Genomic DNA, 16,667 nt, shown 5'->3' with positions numbered 1-16,667 from the left:
CTTAGCAAGTCTGCATAATTTAGAAAAGTTGCAAAATAATACATAGGTCTAAATTGGTTCAAAATAGTTTTAACTTCACTCTTTCTACATAAAATTGAATATATTATCTCAAACTAGCATTTTGTATTAATATATCCCAATTGTAGGAATCTAACAACCAAACTTATATATGCATACTCATTTTAAATTATTTAAAAATATAGTTTTCATTTTAAAATCACCCAAGGCATAAATTCAAGGTGAATTCATTCAAAATCACAATCAATCATAATAAATCATAGGTAAACTTCATTTAAATCATCATCAATCAATAAAGACAAACTTTAGATAAACTTTTAACTACCAATTATTTATATTATAAATTTGGTAGCAAAAACCTTAGTTGCTAATTAGACACCAATTTAGAAATCAAAAATATTTTTAGTCTCTAAAATGATCTTTAATTTAATCACTATAACAATTAATTATTTTTTGTCTTTAAAATTAATTTATATTTCATGATTTTCTTGTAGTATCATAATAAAATGGGTGGAAAGAAACTTACTTTAATGAAAATTTTCATCGGATAACTTTACATTTATGAGGAATAATTTTTTTTATATTTAACATATATATACATATTAACTAATAATAACATAAATAATAATTATTTATCAAACTTTTTATTGTCAGATTTCTTGATTATTGTAGTGAATTTTGTTTTTTTAGTTATATTTTTATTCATAAATTTGAATAAAAGACCTATTAAAGAAATCGAAACTCTTAATAAAATATATAAATTAAAAATCAATTCCCATTTGAATCAAACTACATCTTAGTTGGTATTTATAAATATTTTGAGAGTATTTAGGAATTTAAAAATCATAAAAATATATTTACAGGTAATGTGTTTATGTTTTTATATACTAAAATATTATTTATCATTTTACACATAAATAATTATTAAAAAATTATATTGATTTTTAATTGTATAAGGATAAAAAAGAGAAAAATAGTAATTTCTTTTTATATTATATAATTTATAGTATATTATAACTAGTAATTGCAAAAATATAAAAATATATTATTTTAATACGTAGAAAAATAGATTACAATCATCTTAGTAAATTATAATTATTTTTCAGTAAAAATACAATGCTAAAAAGTAAATGAAATAATAAAACGGTAAAATAAAATATTTAATTATCTTATTTGCGTTAAGTACTTGAATAACATATCCAAATATAATCGAATTATTTTAAAGTTAAATATTTTTATTTAAATTATTTAATTAATTTTTTATATTGTTAAATTAATTACGATATTTTTTGAACTCGTTTTAATTTTGATTAGAAATTCTCGTTTCAATTTTTTATTAGAAATTGTCCTATTAGATGGATATGTGTATAAGTATATATAATATATAATATCTGATTTTTTAAATTGAGTATGAAATATAAATACATATACTATTGTATTCATCTCCTTACTTGTTCCAGTATATATTTTTTTTCTCATATTCGTTTTCATTTAAATTATTAAAATATTTTAAATTTATTAGATAATTTGAAAAGTTATATTAATTTTTCTTTAATATAGTTTGATAAGATCATATATTTTATTATTTTCACTTTTTTTATAATTAATTGAAGATAAAATTGAGGATGAGAAAATAAAAAGTTTATATTATTTACACACGGAAATGGAGATGGAGATGGAGATGAAAATGGAATTTTTCCTTTTATGTGGATGATAATCAAACTCACCAATTTTTCATTCATGCTACACAATAATATATTTATATTTGATTTAAAGTTAAAAAGGTATTTATAAAAAAAATTTGACACTTTCATTATAAGTAATTTTTCACTTCAAAATTATTTATGACTTTGATCAACTTTAAACTTTCCAAATGTTTTCGACATATTTGTAAAATTTAATTAGTAGAGTAGAGGATTTCATTGTGTTTGTTTACTTGCATATATCACCCTGAAAAACAGATCAAAGAAGGAGCGAAGTCCCACGCATCACATTCGCTTCCTAAATCAACGGCTAAAAACGCACGATGGGACATAGCCAGTTCAACCGTCCCGATTCGCGATTCTCTATTACATTATTTCACATTTAAAATAAAAACGTGAAAAAAAAGGGCGTCATTTCCTCGCCACACCCTGTTTCGTGAAGCGTAGTGCATCAAGATCTCTCTATCTCTCTCTGAAATCGAAAATGAGCAAGGGACCGGGTCTTTTCACCGATATCGGCAAAAAAGCCAAAGGTTAACGAACATGCTCTCTAACATTATTCCTTATTCATTCCTCCTCATCACTTTTATCGATCCAACAAAAGTTAAACTAAGTTCTTTTGATTTGTTATTGCTTGTAGATCTTTTGACTAGGGACTACAACTCCGACAAGAAACTCACCGTTTCGTCCTACAGCAGCGCCGGAGTTGTAAGCTCTTCGAACTTCCATTATAATTAATCTATTGTTTGTATATCTACGATTTCTCGTTAATTACATTTTTGTATGTAAGATATAGTGGTCAAGATCTTGCGCGATGCTATACGCGGAAATTAATTTATCCGCACTGTAAGGTTGCTGATGAGCGTTGCTCTTTCCATAAAATCCTTGATTACCTATGGCTTTTTTTTTTTATAAGAATCGTGAAGTAGCACAGGAAAAAAATTATTCTCCGGTTCGATTATTTTAATTTGTATTTTAATCGATTCCGCATTGCATTGTCAGTTCGTCAAGTTAATCGTGTTGTGTAGACAGATTTTTCTCTTCAAAATTTAGATTAATAAAGGGAGTCGCATATGTTGGATGCGTGGTCGCTTGTTTCAGTTGAAATTCTTCTGTCTGAATCTGTTTTGTGGCGTTCTATTTATTTAGTGAGTTTTTGTTATTATTTTGGCTTACTCCTAGTCCGCTATGTCATAAGAAAGGGATATTTGGCTCTCAAAATATGCAGTCCGACATACGGGAGTCCTTATCGATTATCAGCTAATTAAGTCCTGACGAACAATGTAGCGTCATAGAATGGGGCATTTGGTTTTTATAATATGCAATCTGGCACGAGTTCCAATAAACTATTATTTGATTAAGTTATTTTTACAGAAAACAACCTTTATTCTATTGTAGCATCGTTGTTTTTATCAAAATGCTAATTTTTTGGATGGCGACCGGGGAATAGGACTTTATGAACAATACCTGAAGACAAAAAAGAGATTGTATGTGTGGAGCTTATTGGAGTGTATGATAAACAGTGAAACAGTGATATTAGAAAAGGGAGAGATTCAAAGGCTCCTAAGAATATTGTTGAGACTACAACTAACTAATATACAGACTAACAAATGTGGTAAAACAGAATTATAGATCTCTAACTAACTGATATAACAGAATCATAGGTATCTAACTAAATAATGTGAATGTGAAGAGTTGATTGAGACATGTGTGATAGATTGCACGTTGGTTTGTGCAGAAGAGTTTTGATGTCATCTAGCATGAGTTGGAGGCAAATATAATGGTGCAAGAAGTAGCATTATGGGTTTGGACTCAAATGTAGAAGAAATTTTGATCCATATGTTAAATGCTATTTTAAAAGGGGAAATTCTTGACAGTCACTGATTGCTGATAAAAATTATCTTGCTGGTTATGCTAGTTTTGTGCCTTTGTGTGCCCAGGTTCATAATTCTAATATATTCTCTTAAAGCTGATGATATTTTTTTTACAAGCAGACATAATAACAAGCGTTTTTAGATATCTACTAGGGGATACAGAACATGAATTATCAAAACAAGTAGCGCACCTTTAGGCATTAAGTATCTAGTGACTGGAAAAACACTTTGGTGTATAAAAAGGTCACAAAAGAAAGGTTGATAGTAGACTGTAAGGGTATAGAGAAATTTTTTGATGGTTGAATTTGATTTCTGATATCCAAGAGATTGAAAGTATATGATTAAGACTGAAAGTAAAAGATTGATTACTTGGATGGATGTGAATGTAAGGTGATATCTGAATAATCTGAGAGAGGATGAAGATTCAATGTCCTGTAACCCAGTAAGATAATGTAAGGTTGACATGAAGCACTGATGATCTTTTGACTTCTCTTATAGATCCTTTGGAATTTTGTTTAGCCTGTTGCAAACTGCATGGCCATTTTAAATTTTTGTCTTGCTACTGTAATTTTTTGATTGTCACGGTCGTCTTTCTAGTCTATGTAGGTGCAATAGCGCACATGGCCACGCGCTAGGAGCTATAGATGCATAGTGTTCATTTTAATCTGACTTCTTTTTCTCCTTTCAGGCCCTCACTTCAACAGCTGTGAAGAAAGGAGGAGTCTCGACTGGGGATGTGGCAGCACTGTACAAGTATAAGAACACTATTATTGATGTTAAACTTGACACGGCATCAATTGTGGGTTACTTTGTCTTTTAAGGTTACTATTGAGCATGCTCGGGTAAATCATCTTGTTAACTTGCTCCTTTTCTTTCCAGATCTCCACAACCCTCACATTCACTGACGTTCTTCCATCCACCAAGACTATTGCTTCATTTAAGCTGCCGGATTATAATTCTGGCAAGGTATAGAAACTTGCTTATTCTGGCTGGGAAATTTGACTAACTGCTGGGCATCGTTTCTGAAAATTTGTCTGATTTGTTTTTGACAGTTAGAGGTTCAATACTTCCATGACCATGCTACCTTAACAACCGCTGTTGCCCTGAATCAATCCCCTGTCATTGATGTTTCTGCTACTGTTGGTACCCCAAGCATTGCTTTCGGTGGTGAGGCGGGCTATGACTCTACGTCTGGTCGTTTTACAAAATACACTGCTGGGATTAGTGTCACGAAAGCCGATTCATCTGCTTCAATAATCCTGTAAGTTGCTTTTACCTAGAAAAATTGTTTTCTAAACATCTAGCATTCGTAATCATGTTGAAAGCGTGACATATTGATATATTGAACATGTATTTCCCAATCAGTGGTGACAAGGGTGACAGCATTAAAGCATCATATCTCCATCATCTGGACCTATTGAAGAAGAGTGCTGCTGTTGCAGAGATCACTAGAAAGTTCTCCACAAATGAGAACATTTTTACAGTGGGAGGGTCTTTTGCTGTTGACCCTCTGACACAGGTCAAAGCAAGGCTCAACAATCAAGGACAGCTTGGCGCCCTCTTGCAGCATGAGATCATACCAAAGTCAGTGTTGACTATTTCTGGTGAGATTGACACCAAGGCCCTGGATAAAAAACCCAGGTTTGGACTGGGAATTGCCCTCAAACCTTGAGTTTTTTGTTCATTTTTAGAAAAGCGATCGGAGTTACAAACTTCATTCAATTTTTGGTGGCCCTTGAAAGGAGGGAAAATAATTAGCTCCACGCATGAACATTTCTAGGCTCTTCATGAGTGGATACAAATCTTAATATTCGAATCCTCGAGTGTCTTTTGTTTCCCATTTTTTTATTGATTTTTCTGCTTTTCCTCCGACATTGTGGTAGGCATTACAAGCACTAGAGGTCATGTTGTCTTGCAGGATTTTATCGAGTGTGCTTTTCTTACAATTATACTTTGGATAACTTCCATACGCCTACAATATTGTTAAGTCTTTCTGTGAATTGGGTTCAAAGGAGGGAAAGGAAAAAGGTGACCTTATTTTCTCCAAGTAAAGGAGAGGGAAATATAATATATTGTTGTGCTCCATTAATATTAATGGAGAGGGTGAGTTGAAAAACTTTAGGATAATTAGTTGGTACTGTCTATTGAAGGAGGGACAAAAATTAGATGACATTATTTTATAGTTCTATTTTTTTCTCTCGTCTTCCAAAATTTATATCAAAATCGGAGAGGTAAAAAGAAAATATTTTTTTTATTCTTTTTTAATGCAATGGTTGGATTAACTAAACGATTATTAAATGTATCATTTTGTCAAAGTAGATAAATATCTGTACCAAAATTTATCTAATTTGGACCTAAACATGTATGCAATGTAATAGAAAATTTATTTGTTTTGAATATCATATTACCAAAAGAATATCATTTCATAATTAAATATGTAAAGTTTTCAAAGGATGAAGCTGGATGGTATGAATTTGGCAAGTGGCTTAAACTGGAAAAATAACACAATTTGAGTTTTTTGTGAAGTCGTAAAATTATCAGTAAATTACATTAATTTCTTTAATATCTTTCTAGTTTGAGAACATTCTTTGTTTTTTTAATGTTTATATTAATCTTTTTAATAAAAATAGACCCATTGTCATATATTAAAAAATGTCAGCTAAAATTATTTTATAAAACTTTGAAAAGGCTAGTATGATTTTTTATCTCATTACTCAAACAATATGATACTGTAAACAATTTAATCCCTTTAACTTTATTGTTTGTACACCTAAACACCCTAATGTTTAATTTGTCTTATTTGATCAGTAAATTTTATCTCATCTATAAATAAAACTTTAAACTTTAATTTTGTTCCAATCAGTCCTTAAATTAGTCTTAAAATTAGTCTTTAAACTTTATTAAAATTAGTCTTAAAACATCGTTTTTTTATAAATAGTTTTTTTAACAGGTTTGATAATTTACATTAAATGTCAAATTAATTTAATCTTTTACTTCTTTTTGTTTCAATTTAATTTTTGTATATAAAAATAAGAATCTAAAATACATAAAAAAAAACATTTTTATTAATTGTACACATTATAATTCTTACTGCTACACATTAGAATAAGACTAGTAGTAAGAATCCATCAGACCAATTTTTGGTTCTTTTTAAAATAAATTGCCAACAAAGCAAATTTTATATATTTCATGGAAACATAACGAATATAAATTAATAGGGTAAAAGCTAACTCTAAATTATTAACCCTTTTAAATTACCAGCATGAATTCAATTAATTATGCAAACTTAAATGTTAGGAATTTACGAATGCATATGTACAGTGAAGGACAGACCACACACCATTTTACATGTACGTTAATTTGAATAGGAAGTGCAAGACTTGAAAATAGGGTTCAGTGGGGTGAATTTTTTTTGCAAATGATACCAAACATAGGCAAGCAATTTACTTTATACGATAACTAAATGGAAAACAATAATATCGTGAATTTAATCTGAAGCGTCATTTTACCACATGCTGATCTAAAGATTACTATCATTTCCTCTCATTTCTCATTTTAAAGAGTGCTCTCTTTTGAAACATCCCCTGTTAAAGAAACAGTTAGGCTGGAAATTCCTTTGTCTACAAATTACATTCAACCTTATACGAGCAATTTCTGACCACAAATTACATTCAACCCTATAAACATGAGTATTTTATAAAAAAACTACTAAAAATTGAAACCAAGGGAAATTGAAGTAAAATCGGTATGAGGTCATTTAAAAGTATATTTCAATTCCAGACACAATTGTGTGGTTGCAAGGTGCACCTATAGGTCATTACAACTTTTAAATTGACGCAAAAATACATACCTACCCAATTTCCTATTTCGTTAAGTTCGATCAAGCTGGCGTTATTTCCTTTATTTTTTTCAGGTAAAGTAAAATTTTGTTAAGGGAAAAGAATACACACCATTCCTGGCAAAGAAAACATCCACACTAGAAAAACAATTTCAGACTGACTATAACCTCCTCTGAAGAGAATAGATTACAACCTGTGACCTATGAAATGTAACACAAACCCTACCTTTCTCTTATAGAACAAATCCTGACAGATTCTAAAAAATAAACAATATTTTCATACAACTGACACTGAAGATCAACGAGTATAATAAGGTAACCCAAACATAATGAAGTCCAAGCAAATACCATTGTCAAAACATGCACTGTCATATCACGCATCGAGGCAACACTCAATACACATTTGCATTATTTTGAGGAAGATTGAAGGCTAAAAACACGTTACTAACAGCACAGTGGAATCTCCATAAATCTTACGAGTATAATACTAGAATTACGTGAGTGCAACCATGTACACTTTTTGCATTATGAAAGAACTGTGCTATGAATAGGATCAAATTATCTACTATAGGCGAAAAATTGTGGAAAATCACAAACTGAAAGACTCAAACACCTTACTAATGAAACCAGTTATAATTTAAAAGTTTTCAATAAAATTTTCTTAATTGGAATGCGAGTGTTAGAATGTGCATTACAGTTAATGCAGTCACTCCCCATCTCAAATATCCAGCCATATTTAAACGCAGCATTCCGATCCTAAAACCTATTGATCGAGCTACAGTGAAGATTAGCTAAAGTAATAAACGCAACAAATATTAGCAGTAATAATGTCGAAAATTTGATTAAAATAAACAAAACAGAAAAGTCTGAGAATACCTGAACAGATCCAAACTGCAAGACCCTCAAACTACCAAAACCCCACATAAAACATGACACTAATAATCGAAAAAGTTCCAATAACAACAATAAAAGCAAACAGCAATTAAAAAAAGTATATCGAAAAATCGAAACTAATCAACAGTCTGCATGATATCCTCGGGAGCAAACTTTGTACCCTTTTCTTTGTCAGCGGCGGCGCGGCCCTTAGCCTTGCGATCGAGCAAGGATTTACGGTCCTTGTCCATTCGCAACTTCGTGACGACAACCTTTGAAGGGTGAATGCCGACGTTGACGGTAGAGCCGTTCACCTTCTCGCGCGTGATTCGCTCGATGTGGATGACCCACTTGCGGCGATAGACCTGCACCACCTTGCCTTCGCGGCCCTTGTAGGTTCCCCTCACCACTTGCACCTCATCGTCCTTCCGAACCGGAATGGAACGCACATTGTATTTCGACCGGAGATCGGTGGAGAGCGGCGCGCTCATAAGCACGCGGCGGACGCTCGACGGCGCCGTGAAATGCGCCTTGCGGCTCTTGCGCCGGCTAGAGGAAACCCTGGGATTGAACTTCATTCTCTTCTCCCTACTTTTTGTGACGGAATGCGAATGAAAGAAAGAGAGTGTATAACAAAAAAATAGACTTAGGGTTTCTTCTTCCCTTTTTATTCATTAAAATTTAGTTTCATTTTCTTGGGTTGGATTAGGCCCATGAGATCCAACCAACCCAATTTTATTGGGCCTGCTTGACCAATGTTGTTGGACTCCTTCTTCCTGCACCTCCATATTCTTCTGCCATCCCCATATAAAACTTGAAAATACATTTTTATTCTTCTTGTTTCAGTTTTCGGATTATATAATCTAGATACGTATTTGAAAAAAAAAATTCTGGATTACATAATCCAGAAGTTTAAATTTTTTTTCGAATTATGTAATATATAATATAGAAACTAATCATGCAAAACTTATATAATCCGAAACTAATTAAGAATTTAAAAAAAACTTTTAGATTAAGTAATTGAAAGTATTACAAAGAAATATTTTTTTTTAAAATAAGAGAATTTATGAAGATGGAAGAAGAAGATATAGAGTTCAGGAAGAAACTGTTGACATACCCGCTTTTTTCTAATAGAAGGAAAAAAAAAGTTTGAGAAAATATACAAATGATATGGACCGCTGTTTAAAATATTTAGTTTCAGAATTAATGTTGCTAACAAATTTACTTTGAAAATTAAAATAAAATTATTTTTCATATTTTAATATTTTAAAATATTTATGAACCTTTGAATGGAAATTTATAATTAAGACAGAAGGTATGAGTAACTGAAAAAATATTTAGCACAAATCATGTGATGATAAGTTACAAATAAGATGATAAGTTTATTTATTGTTATGATAACTATTTAAAAAATTATATTGAATATGTAATTAAATGATTTTAAAAATGTTTAACTTTTAAAATTAATTTATAAATTTTATTAATAAAAAATATTTTAGATACCAATAATTATTTTAGTCTTTAAAATAGTATTAATTAATATAGTAATTAAATTTTTTTTTCTAAAGTTTATTTTTATTTTTTTTTACTCCTTTACTTTAATAGTTATACAAAATTTATCTTATCGTGTTTATAATTAGAAAGGTTTATACGGTTATTTTGAAGGAAATTGTAAAAAGAGGATTAAAGGTAATCTGTAGTAAACAAAGTTAATTGAGAGATAAGTGTAGAAATTGTTGATGTTAAAATATTTCATGGATATCTTTCCACAAAAGAAAATATAAGACTATTAAATAAATTTTTGAAATAATATTGTTTCATCGTAAGTTTTTTTTTTACATAATATTTATTTTTTGGTACATTAAAGTATAACAAATTTGTTAAACATCTAGCATGAATGTTGAGTTTAATAATTTTAAAGTATTTATCTATTATATTATTTTATATATATATATATATATAGTGATTGATATTTATATATACTCAATTTACATATTCACAGATGTCTTTTAAAATTATTTTTTTATAAATATATTTTCATATGTATACAATTTAAATATATACACAAATTTTCATTGTAAATACTAATAAAAATAGAAATTTAAATTATTATGTTTTCTCATTAAAGAAAATAACCAATATAAGTGATTCTATTCTTACATAATTATATCAATTTTACAAATGTATTAACAGTATTTTATAGCGTATCCAACATATCATTCTGCATTGAAGCTTTAGACGAATTTCCCACTAGACAAGTTAAATCTTTAATTACCGAAATAGCCTTAGAAACCTCAATTTTATCCTGAAATCTAACATAATTCCTCATACGCCATATCATCCATATAGAAAAGGTTGTCACAGCAAGTTTAATCAATTTAACCAAAGACTACCATGACTCTTAATAAAAGAAAGAAGATCATCTTTATTAGAGAAATGAGAAGTAAGAAAAATCTGTCGAAAACATTTTAATAATTGTAAATGCATGAAATAATTGTTTTTATATATAATTATTTGATTATATAAATTAAAGTCGCTATAACTTATCAAATTAATGTAGTAGTTTATTCAAATTCGAAAGAAGGACTATTTTATAATTAGACAATACAAATTTTAAATTAAATGAACAAAATAATATTGTTTAAAATTTATAAAGATTATATATAATATGAAATCAATTTATTTTCTTTTATTTAAAATATTTAATTTTTAGACTATAAAATTTTTGACATTTTTATAGGTTTATATATGCGTTCATTTCTTTCATCGAATGTACAAAATTAAAAGGTAATATGCACCATGAGATAGTTTGATTTGGCTATATTTTTGTTTTTAGTAAGTTTTCTCCTTACAATATTTGGTCTCCTAAGGTTGCTTTTGCATGTAAGGGTTTAGTCAATCAACCTCTAACCTTTTTTGGTGTTTGAATAATTTTTTTAAAGAGTAAATACATTATGTTGAGAGAATTTAACTTGATTTACTTCTTTACACTATATTCATCATTGTGAAAGTGAAACCTTAATTAACCAAATCCTAAGATAAACATCTCAATTTAAATTTATAGTAATGTTGTTATTGAATTCGATTTTTTGTGTGTGTAATTGAGAAGTATATTTGACATTGATTATCGGTTGGTGAGATTGATATGGTATACAAATGTATACAACTGGAGATTTTAAAGTTCAATTATTTTATGTTTTCAATTATTTTTTATATGTGTGATACCTGGAATTAGTAATTTAACATTTTGTTATTTAACATGTTTGATTTTAAATATAATTGAATAAAAAAAAGTATGATTTAAGTATAGAACGTGCAATAAAATTTGTTTTAGATTGCAAAAAAGCTTATTTTTTGTAAAATTGAAATAAAAGACTTATTTCATCTTATTCAAATGATTGGCTATCGTTAAGTAATTTTCATTGTACAAGTTGGGAGAGATAAACCACCACAAAGGTTGAAAAAACTGTTCACGAACATGAAAAGATGTGGTAGAAACACTAATTTGAATTTATGGATTTGTGTGGAAGTAAAAGCGACCGAAGAAATGCACTAAAAGCTACAATATGTACATAAATACTAAAATATCCTTATTGATAGCAAATTTTATGTAAATAGTTAATATAAACAAAATCATTATATATTAATACAAATAAAAATAATGATTAAATAAATTTATTAAATAGTAATATTAATAATACTTTTATTTTTTTAAAAATATTTAACAATATTATTATTAATATAAAATTAATAATAAAAATATAAAAAAATTGTATAACCATAATAATAATTAAATTAAATTTTTATTTTTAAATATAAGAATAAATTTATAAACTTACATTTTATATTTTTTTAAAAAAATTTAAAAATTTTTCTTACAAAATTTAATAAATTTTCATCACAAATTTATCTCTCCTCTAAAAATTTGGATACTGCAGCTCTATGATGCTGCTCAAACAATGATATGAGGACCTTAAGCGTCAATTGGATAAGAATAGTCCAAGACAATTAACTGAGAACCATTTATTTGACCAACCACTCTTATTTATAAAATGTTTTATTTATCTTTGTTTTACTTGAATTAAACGGTGTATATGTGTAAAAAAATGAGATTGAGAATTACTATGAGTGATTCAACCATTTTCTATTAGCAAATAAAATTATATTTGATATTACAGTGTAAATATATTATTACCTTTTTGTATTAGTATATTATTTGAAATTCATGAATATTATCTTGTTGATATGGAATGAGTTGTTATACATGAATATTATGTTGTTGAAATGTATTATGTTTGTGGATAGGAAGTGAATAGGATGAATATTGTTGATATAAAGTATGGAATGCATATTTATTTATATATTTAATTATTTGACTTAGTGTGACTTACATGTTTTTTTTTATAAATGGTTATGATGGTACTTTTGAAAAAAAAAAATACAATTATCAAAATATTTATAGTTTCAATTTAGAAACAAATTTTAAAATAATATATAAATATTATGAATATAAATTTTTACTTTTTTAATTTTTTCATCTTATGATAGAAGAAGTAATTCAATTTTTAATAAAATAAAAAATACTACTAATATTTGATAATATTATATTTTAAATAATAAATAACAAATTTATAATAAAAACATGATTGAAATTTAATAATATATTCATAATATTAATATGATTTATAAAAAATATATGATGTTCGGAAGATACTCTACAAAATTTAAAAAATTTAATTGGGTGCCAAAATACGATGGTCTCATAAAAAATACAACTCATTTTAGATAATATGGGTCATTTAAAAAAAAAAAAAAAGATGAAGGGAAAAAAATAGTGAAGGTAAGGTGGGTGTAAAAAAATAATGAATGTAATGTGTGTAAAAATTTATTAGGTGAGAAAATATTATCACTATGAAAATCGAAACTAATCAACCGTCTGCATGATATCCTCGGGCAAATTTTGTACCCTTTTCCTTGTCAGCGGCGGCGGCGGCGTGGCCCTTAGCCTTGCGATCGAGCAAGGATTTACGGTCCTTGTCCATTCGCAACTTCGTGACGACAACCTTTGAAGGTGAATGCCGACGTTGACGGTGGAGCCCGTTCACCTTCTCGCGCGTGGCTCGATGTGGATGACCCACTTGCGGCGATAGACCTGCACCACCTTGCCCTCGCGGACCTTGTAGGTTCCCTCACGCTTGCACCTCGTCGTCCTTCCGAACCGGAATGGAACGCACGTTGTATTTCGACCGGAGAGCGGCGCGCCGTGAAATGCGCCTTGCAGCTCTTGCGCCGGCTAGAGGAAACCTCATTCTCTTCTCCCTGACGGCAATGCGAATGAAAGAAAGAGGTGTATAAAAAAAATAAATATATTTAGGGTTTACTCTTTCCTCTTTAATCATTAAAATTTAAGTTTCATTTTCTTGATTAGGCGTGAAGTCCAACCTAGCCTATTTTATTGGGCCTCCTTGACCAATTTTATTAGGTCTGCTCGATCAATCTTGTTGACATACCCCTTTTTCTAATAGAAGGAAAAAAAATAATGTAATGTTATTGGAGAAAATATACCAACGATAGGATCGCTGTTTAAAAATATTTATTTTCAGAAGTAATGTTACTGAAATTTTTACTTTGAAAACTAAAATAAAATTATATATTTGTGAACCGGAAATTTCTAATTTAAAACACATGTTATGAGTAACTGAAAAAATATTTAGCACAAATCATGTGATAATAAGTTACAAATAAGATGATAAGTTTATTTATTGTTATGATAACTATTTAAAAAATTATATTAAATATTTAATTAAATTATTATTAAAAAATTTAACTTTTAAAATTAATTTATAAATTTTATTAGTAATAGAAACTATTTTAGCAATAATTATTTTAGTCTTTAAAGTAGTATTAGTTAATACAGTAATTAAATGTTTTTTTTTTAAAGTTTATTTTTATTTAATAAATTTTGTTACTTCTTTATCGTAATTAGAAAGGTTTATACGATTATTTTGAAGGAAATTGTAAAAAGAGGATTAAAGGTAATCTTTAGTAAACAGAGTGCTTGTAATTGAGAGATAAGTGTAGAAAGACATGTTGATGTTAAAATATTGCATGGATATCTTTCCACAAAAGAAAATATAAGACTATTAAATAAATTTTTGAAATAATATTGTTTGATCGTAAGTTTTTTTTTTACATAATATTTATTTTTTCGTACATTAAAGTATAACAAATTTGTTAAACATCTAGTACGAATGTTGAGTTTAATAATTTTAGATTATTTATCTATTATATTATTATTTATAAATATATATACTCAATTTACATATTCACAGATATCTTTTAAAATTATTTTTTATAAATATATTTTCATATGTATACAATTTAAATATATACACAAATTTTCATTGTAAATACTAATAAAAATAGAAATTTAAATTATTATGTTTTCTCACTAAAGAAAAAAATAAATATAAGTGATTCTATTCTTAAATAATTATATCAATTTTACAAATGTATTAACAATATATGTATATCAATTGAGACCATGTAATTTATAAAAAATATTACATTATTTAATAACTTTATACATAATATTATTTCAAATCGTTAAACTATAATTGTATATTATTTTGATGGTAAATTTATAAAAAAAAATACATAATAATAAAATTATGATAAAATTCTTTATATTTAAAAAATAAACAATAAGTTGATTTTGATTGATATAAATGTGATATAAAACTATTTTGAACTCGAGCAATTTTTTATATATGATCTATGACGGTGAATTTTAAGAATCATTTTTGTAATTAAAATTTATTAAGTGATGTAATACTTAAAACTAGTATCAGTCTATCCTCTATATATTGTGAGTTTTTAAACATTTACTAAATATCATCTCAGTGGAATTTATTTATCAGTAACATTTTGATCGTGTGTGAAGAAAACAAGTTCACTCATATTATTCAGAAAATAATAATATAATATTACTGTATAAACATTTAATACTTATATTTAAATTTAATAATATATTTTATTAATAATGAATTTAACATCTTAGAACGGTTATTGACACAATTAATTTTATTTCCAATGAATTTAACATTTTATACCGTTATAAACATACCATTTTATTGAATAAAGTTTCTATTAAAATATAATAAATGGAGTTTGACGCTTACGTTATGTAAAATGTTAACTCTGAAAGGAAAAGCGCTTGGAATGACAAAATGCATAAATAATCTATAAGCACAGGTTAACTACTATGTGGCAAGATAATTCATTTTTTGTATTTTTCATTATTAGTTATTTTTCTAGTTTTCTATTTTTTTCCCCGTTTTCATCCTATATTTTCAAAATTTATTTTTCAATTGTTTTATTATAATTCAAGTAGGCACCTTTCCTTAATATTTATCTTTTTTTTATTAGTTTTCTGGTGACTTGTTATCAAAAATGAATTCAGAGGTACCTTGGCAAATACTGCGTATTCCTTGGGAAATGAACTTTTAGTGGTCTCCGATGAAAGATGAAAGTCTACCTACAAAAGACTCTATACGATGCTTAAGTTTGTAGAAGTACAAAAATGATGATAAAGTCTTAACAAAAAGTCAAGAGTAAGAGTATATAATAGAGTTTAACGTATTCTCTTACCGAGAGAGTCATCACTTATTCATAGGTCTTGTTGGACTCAAACCATTAAGAAAAACATTGAATGATTGATTATCTTGAGATATAAATGGATTTTATAATAGTAACTTATAACTAATTTATGGTTTGATTTATGTGTCTTAAATATGATATTAAATAGATAGTTATTGTCTGATTTATGTATCTTAAATATTATATTAAATAAACGGTTATTGGTATGAATGTATCCGATCATGTAATTCTGAGAGTATTTACATGGCTTTTTTTTCTTTTTCTTCTATCCTTCACTATTACTCGTTTAATTTTATTTACATTTTTAATTTAATTTTGTTGAAAATAATATCATATAATAGGAGCATACAAATAAAAGTAGAAAATTTAAATAAAAATATACTATAATCAATAATTTTAACAATATTAAACCTCAAAACTTCTATTCATAAACATTCAACAAAATTATTATTATTCAATATATAATTCTTTGACAAAAATTACAAACTCGTACTTTTATTATCAATTAGGGTTCATATACAATTTTTCTAATCAAAGTTGTAGATTATTTCAGGACACACTACAATCAAGTCTCTCGTACACCCAAAATATTTATTAAGTTGTTGTAATAACTTTTTTATCAACTATATATTTTTATCTTACCTTTTAATTATTCTCATTACTTAATCTCAAATTTGGTTGAATATCCACTAAGACGGACAA

General features: G+C 27.6%; 2 protein-coding genes across 2 annotated transcripts; one reads left to right on the top strand and one right to left on the bottom strand.

Moving 5' to 3' along the window:
• Window positions 1–1,988: 1,988 nt before the first annotated feature.
• On the top strand, window positions 1,989–5,595 carry LOC137810038 (mitochondrial outer membrane protein porin 2). Its single transcript, XM_068611161.1, has 6 exons — window positions 1,989–2,254; window positions 2,362–2,429; window positions 4,284–4,394; window positions 4,475–4,561; window positions 4,648–4,856; window positions 4,961–5,595. Exons 1-6 carry the CDS (start codon window positions 2,206–2,208, stop codon window positions 5,265–5,267), a joined length of 831 nt encoding a protein of 276 aa, XP_068467262.1. The 5' UTR covers window positions 1,989–2,205; the 3' UTR covers window positions 5,268–5,595.
• Window positions 5,596–8,248: 2,653 nt separating this feature from the next.
• Window positions 8,249–8,957, bottom strand: LOC137810037 (large ribosomal subunit protein uL24z). The gene has a single exon (XM_068611160.1). The coding sequence runs from the start codon at window positions 8,882–8,884 to the stop codon at window positions 8,444–8,446; it is 441 nt and encodes a 146-aa protein (XP_068467261.1). The 5' UTR covers window positions 8,885–8,957; the 3' UTR covers window positions 8,249–8,443.
• Between the last annotated feature and the right edge of the window lie 7,710 nt (window positions 8,958–16,667).

The sequence above is a fragment of the Phaseolus vulgaris genome, chromosome 2 (assembly GCF_000499845.2).
Source record: "Phaseolus vulgaris cultivar G19833 chromosome 2, P. vulgaris v2.0, whole genome shotgun sequence".
Taxonomy (NCBI): domain Eukaryota; kingdom Viridiplantae; phylum Streptophyta; class Magnoliopsida; order Fabales; family Fabaceae; genus Phaseolus; species Phaseolus vulgaris.
This window is presented reverse-complemented; position numbering and strand designations above follow the sequence as displayed.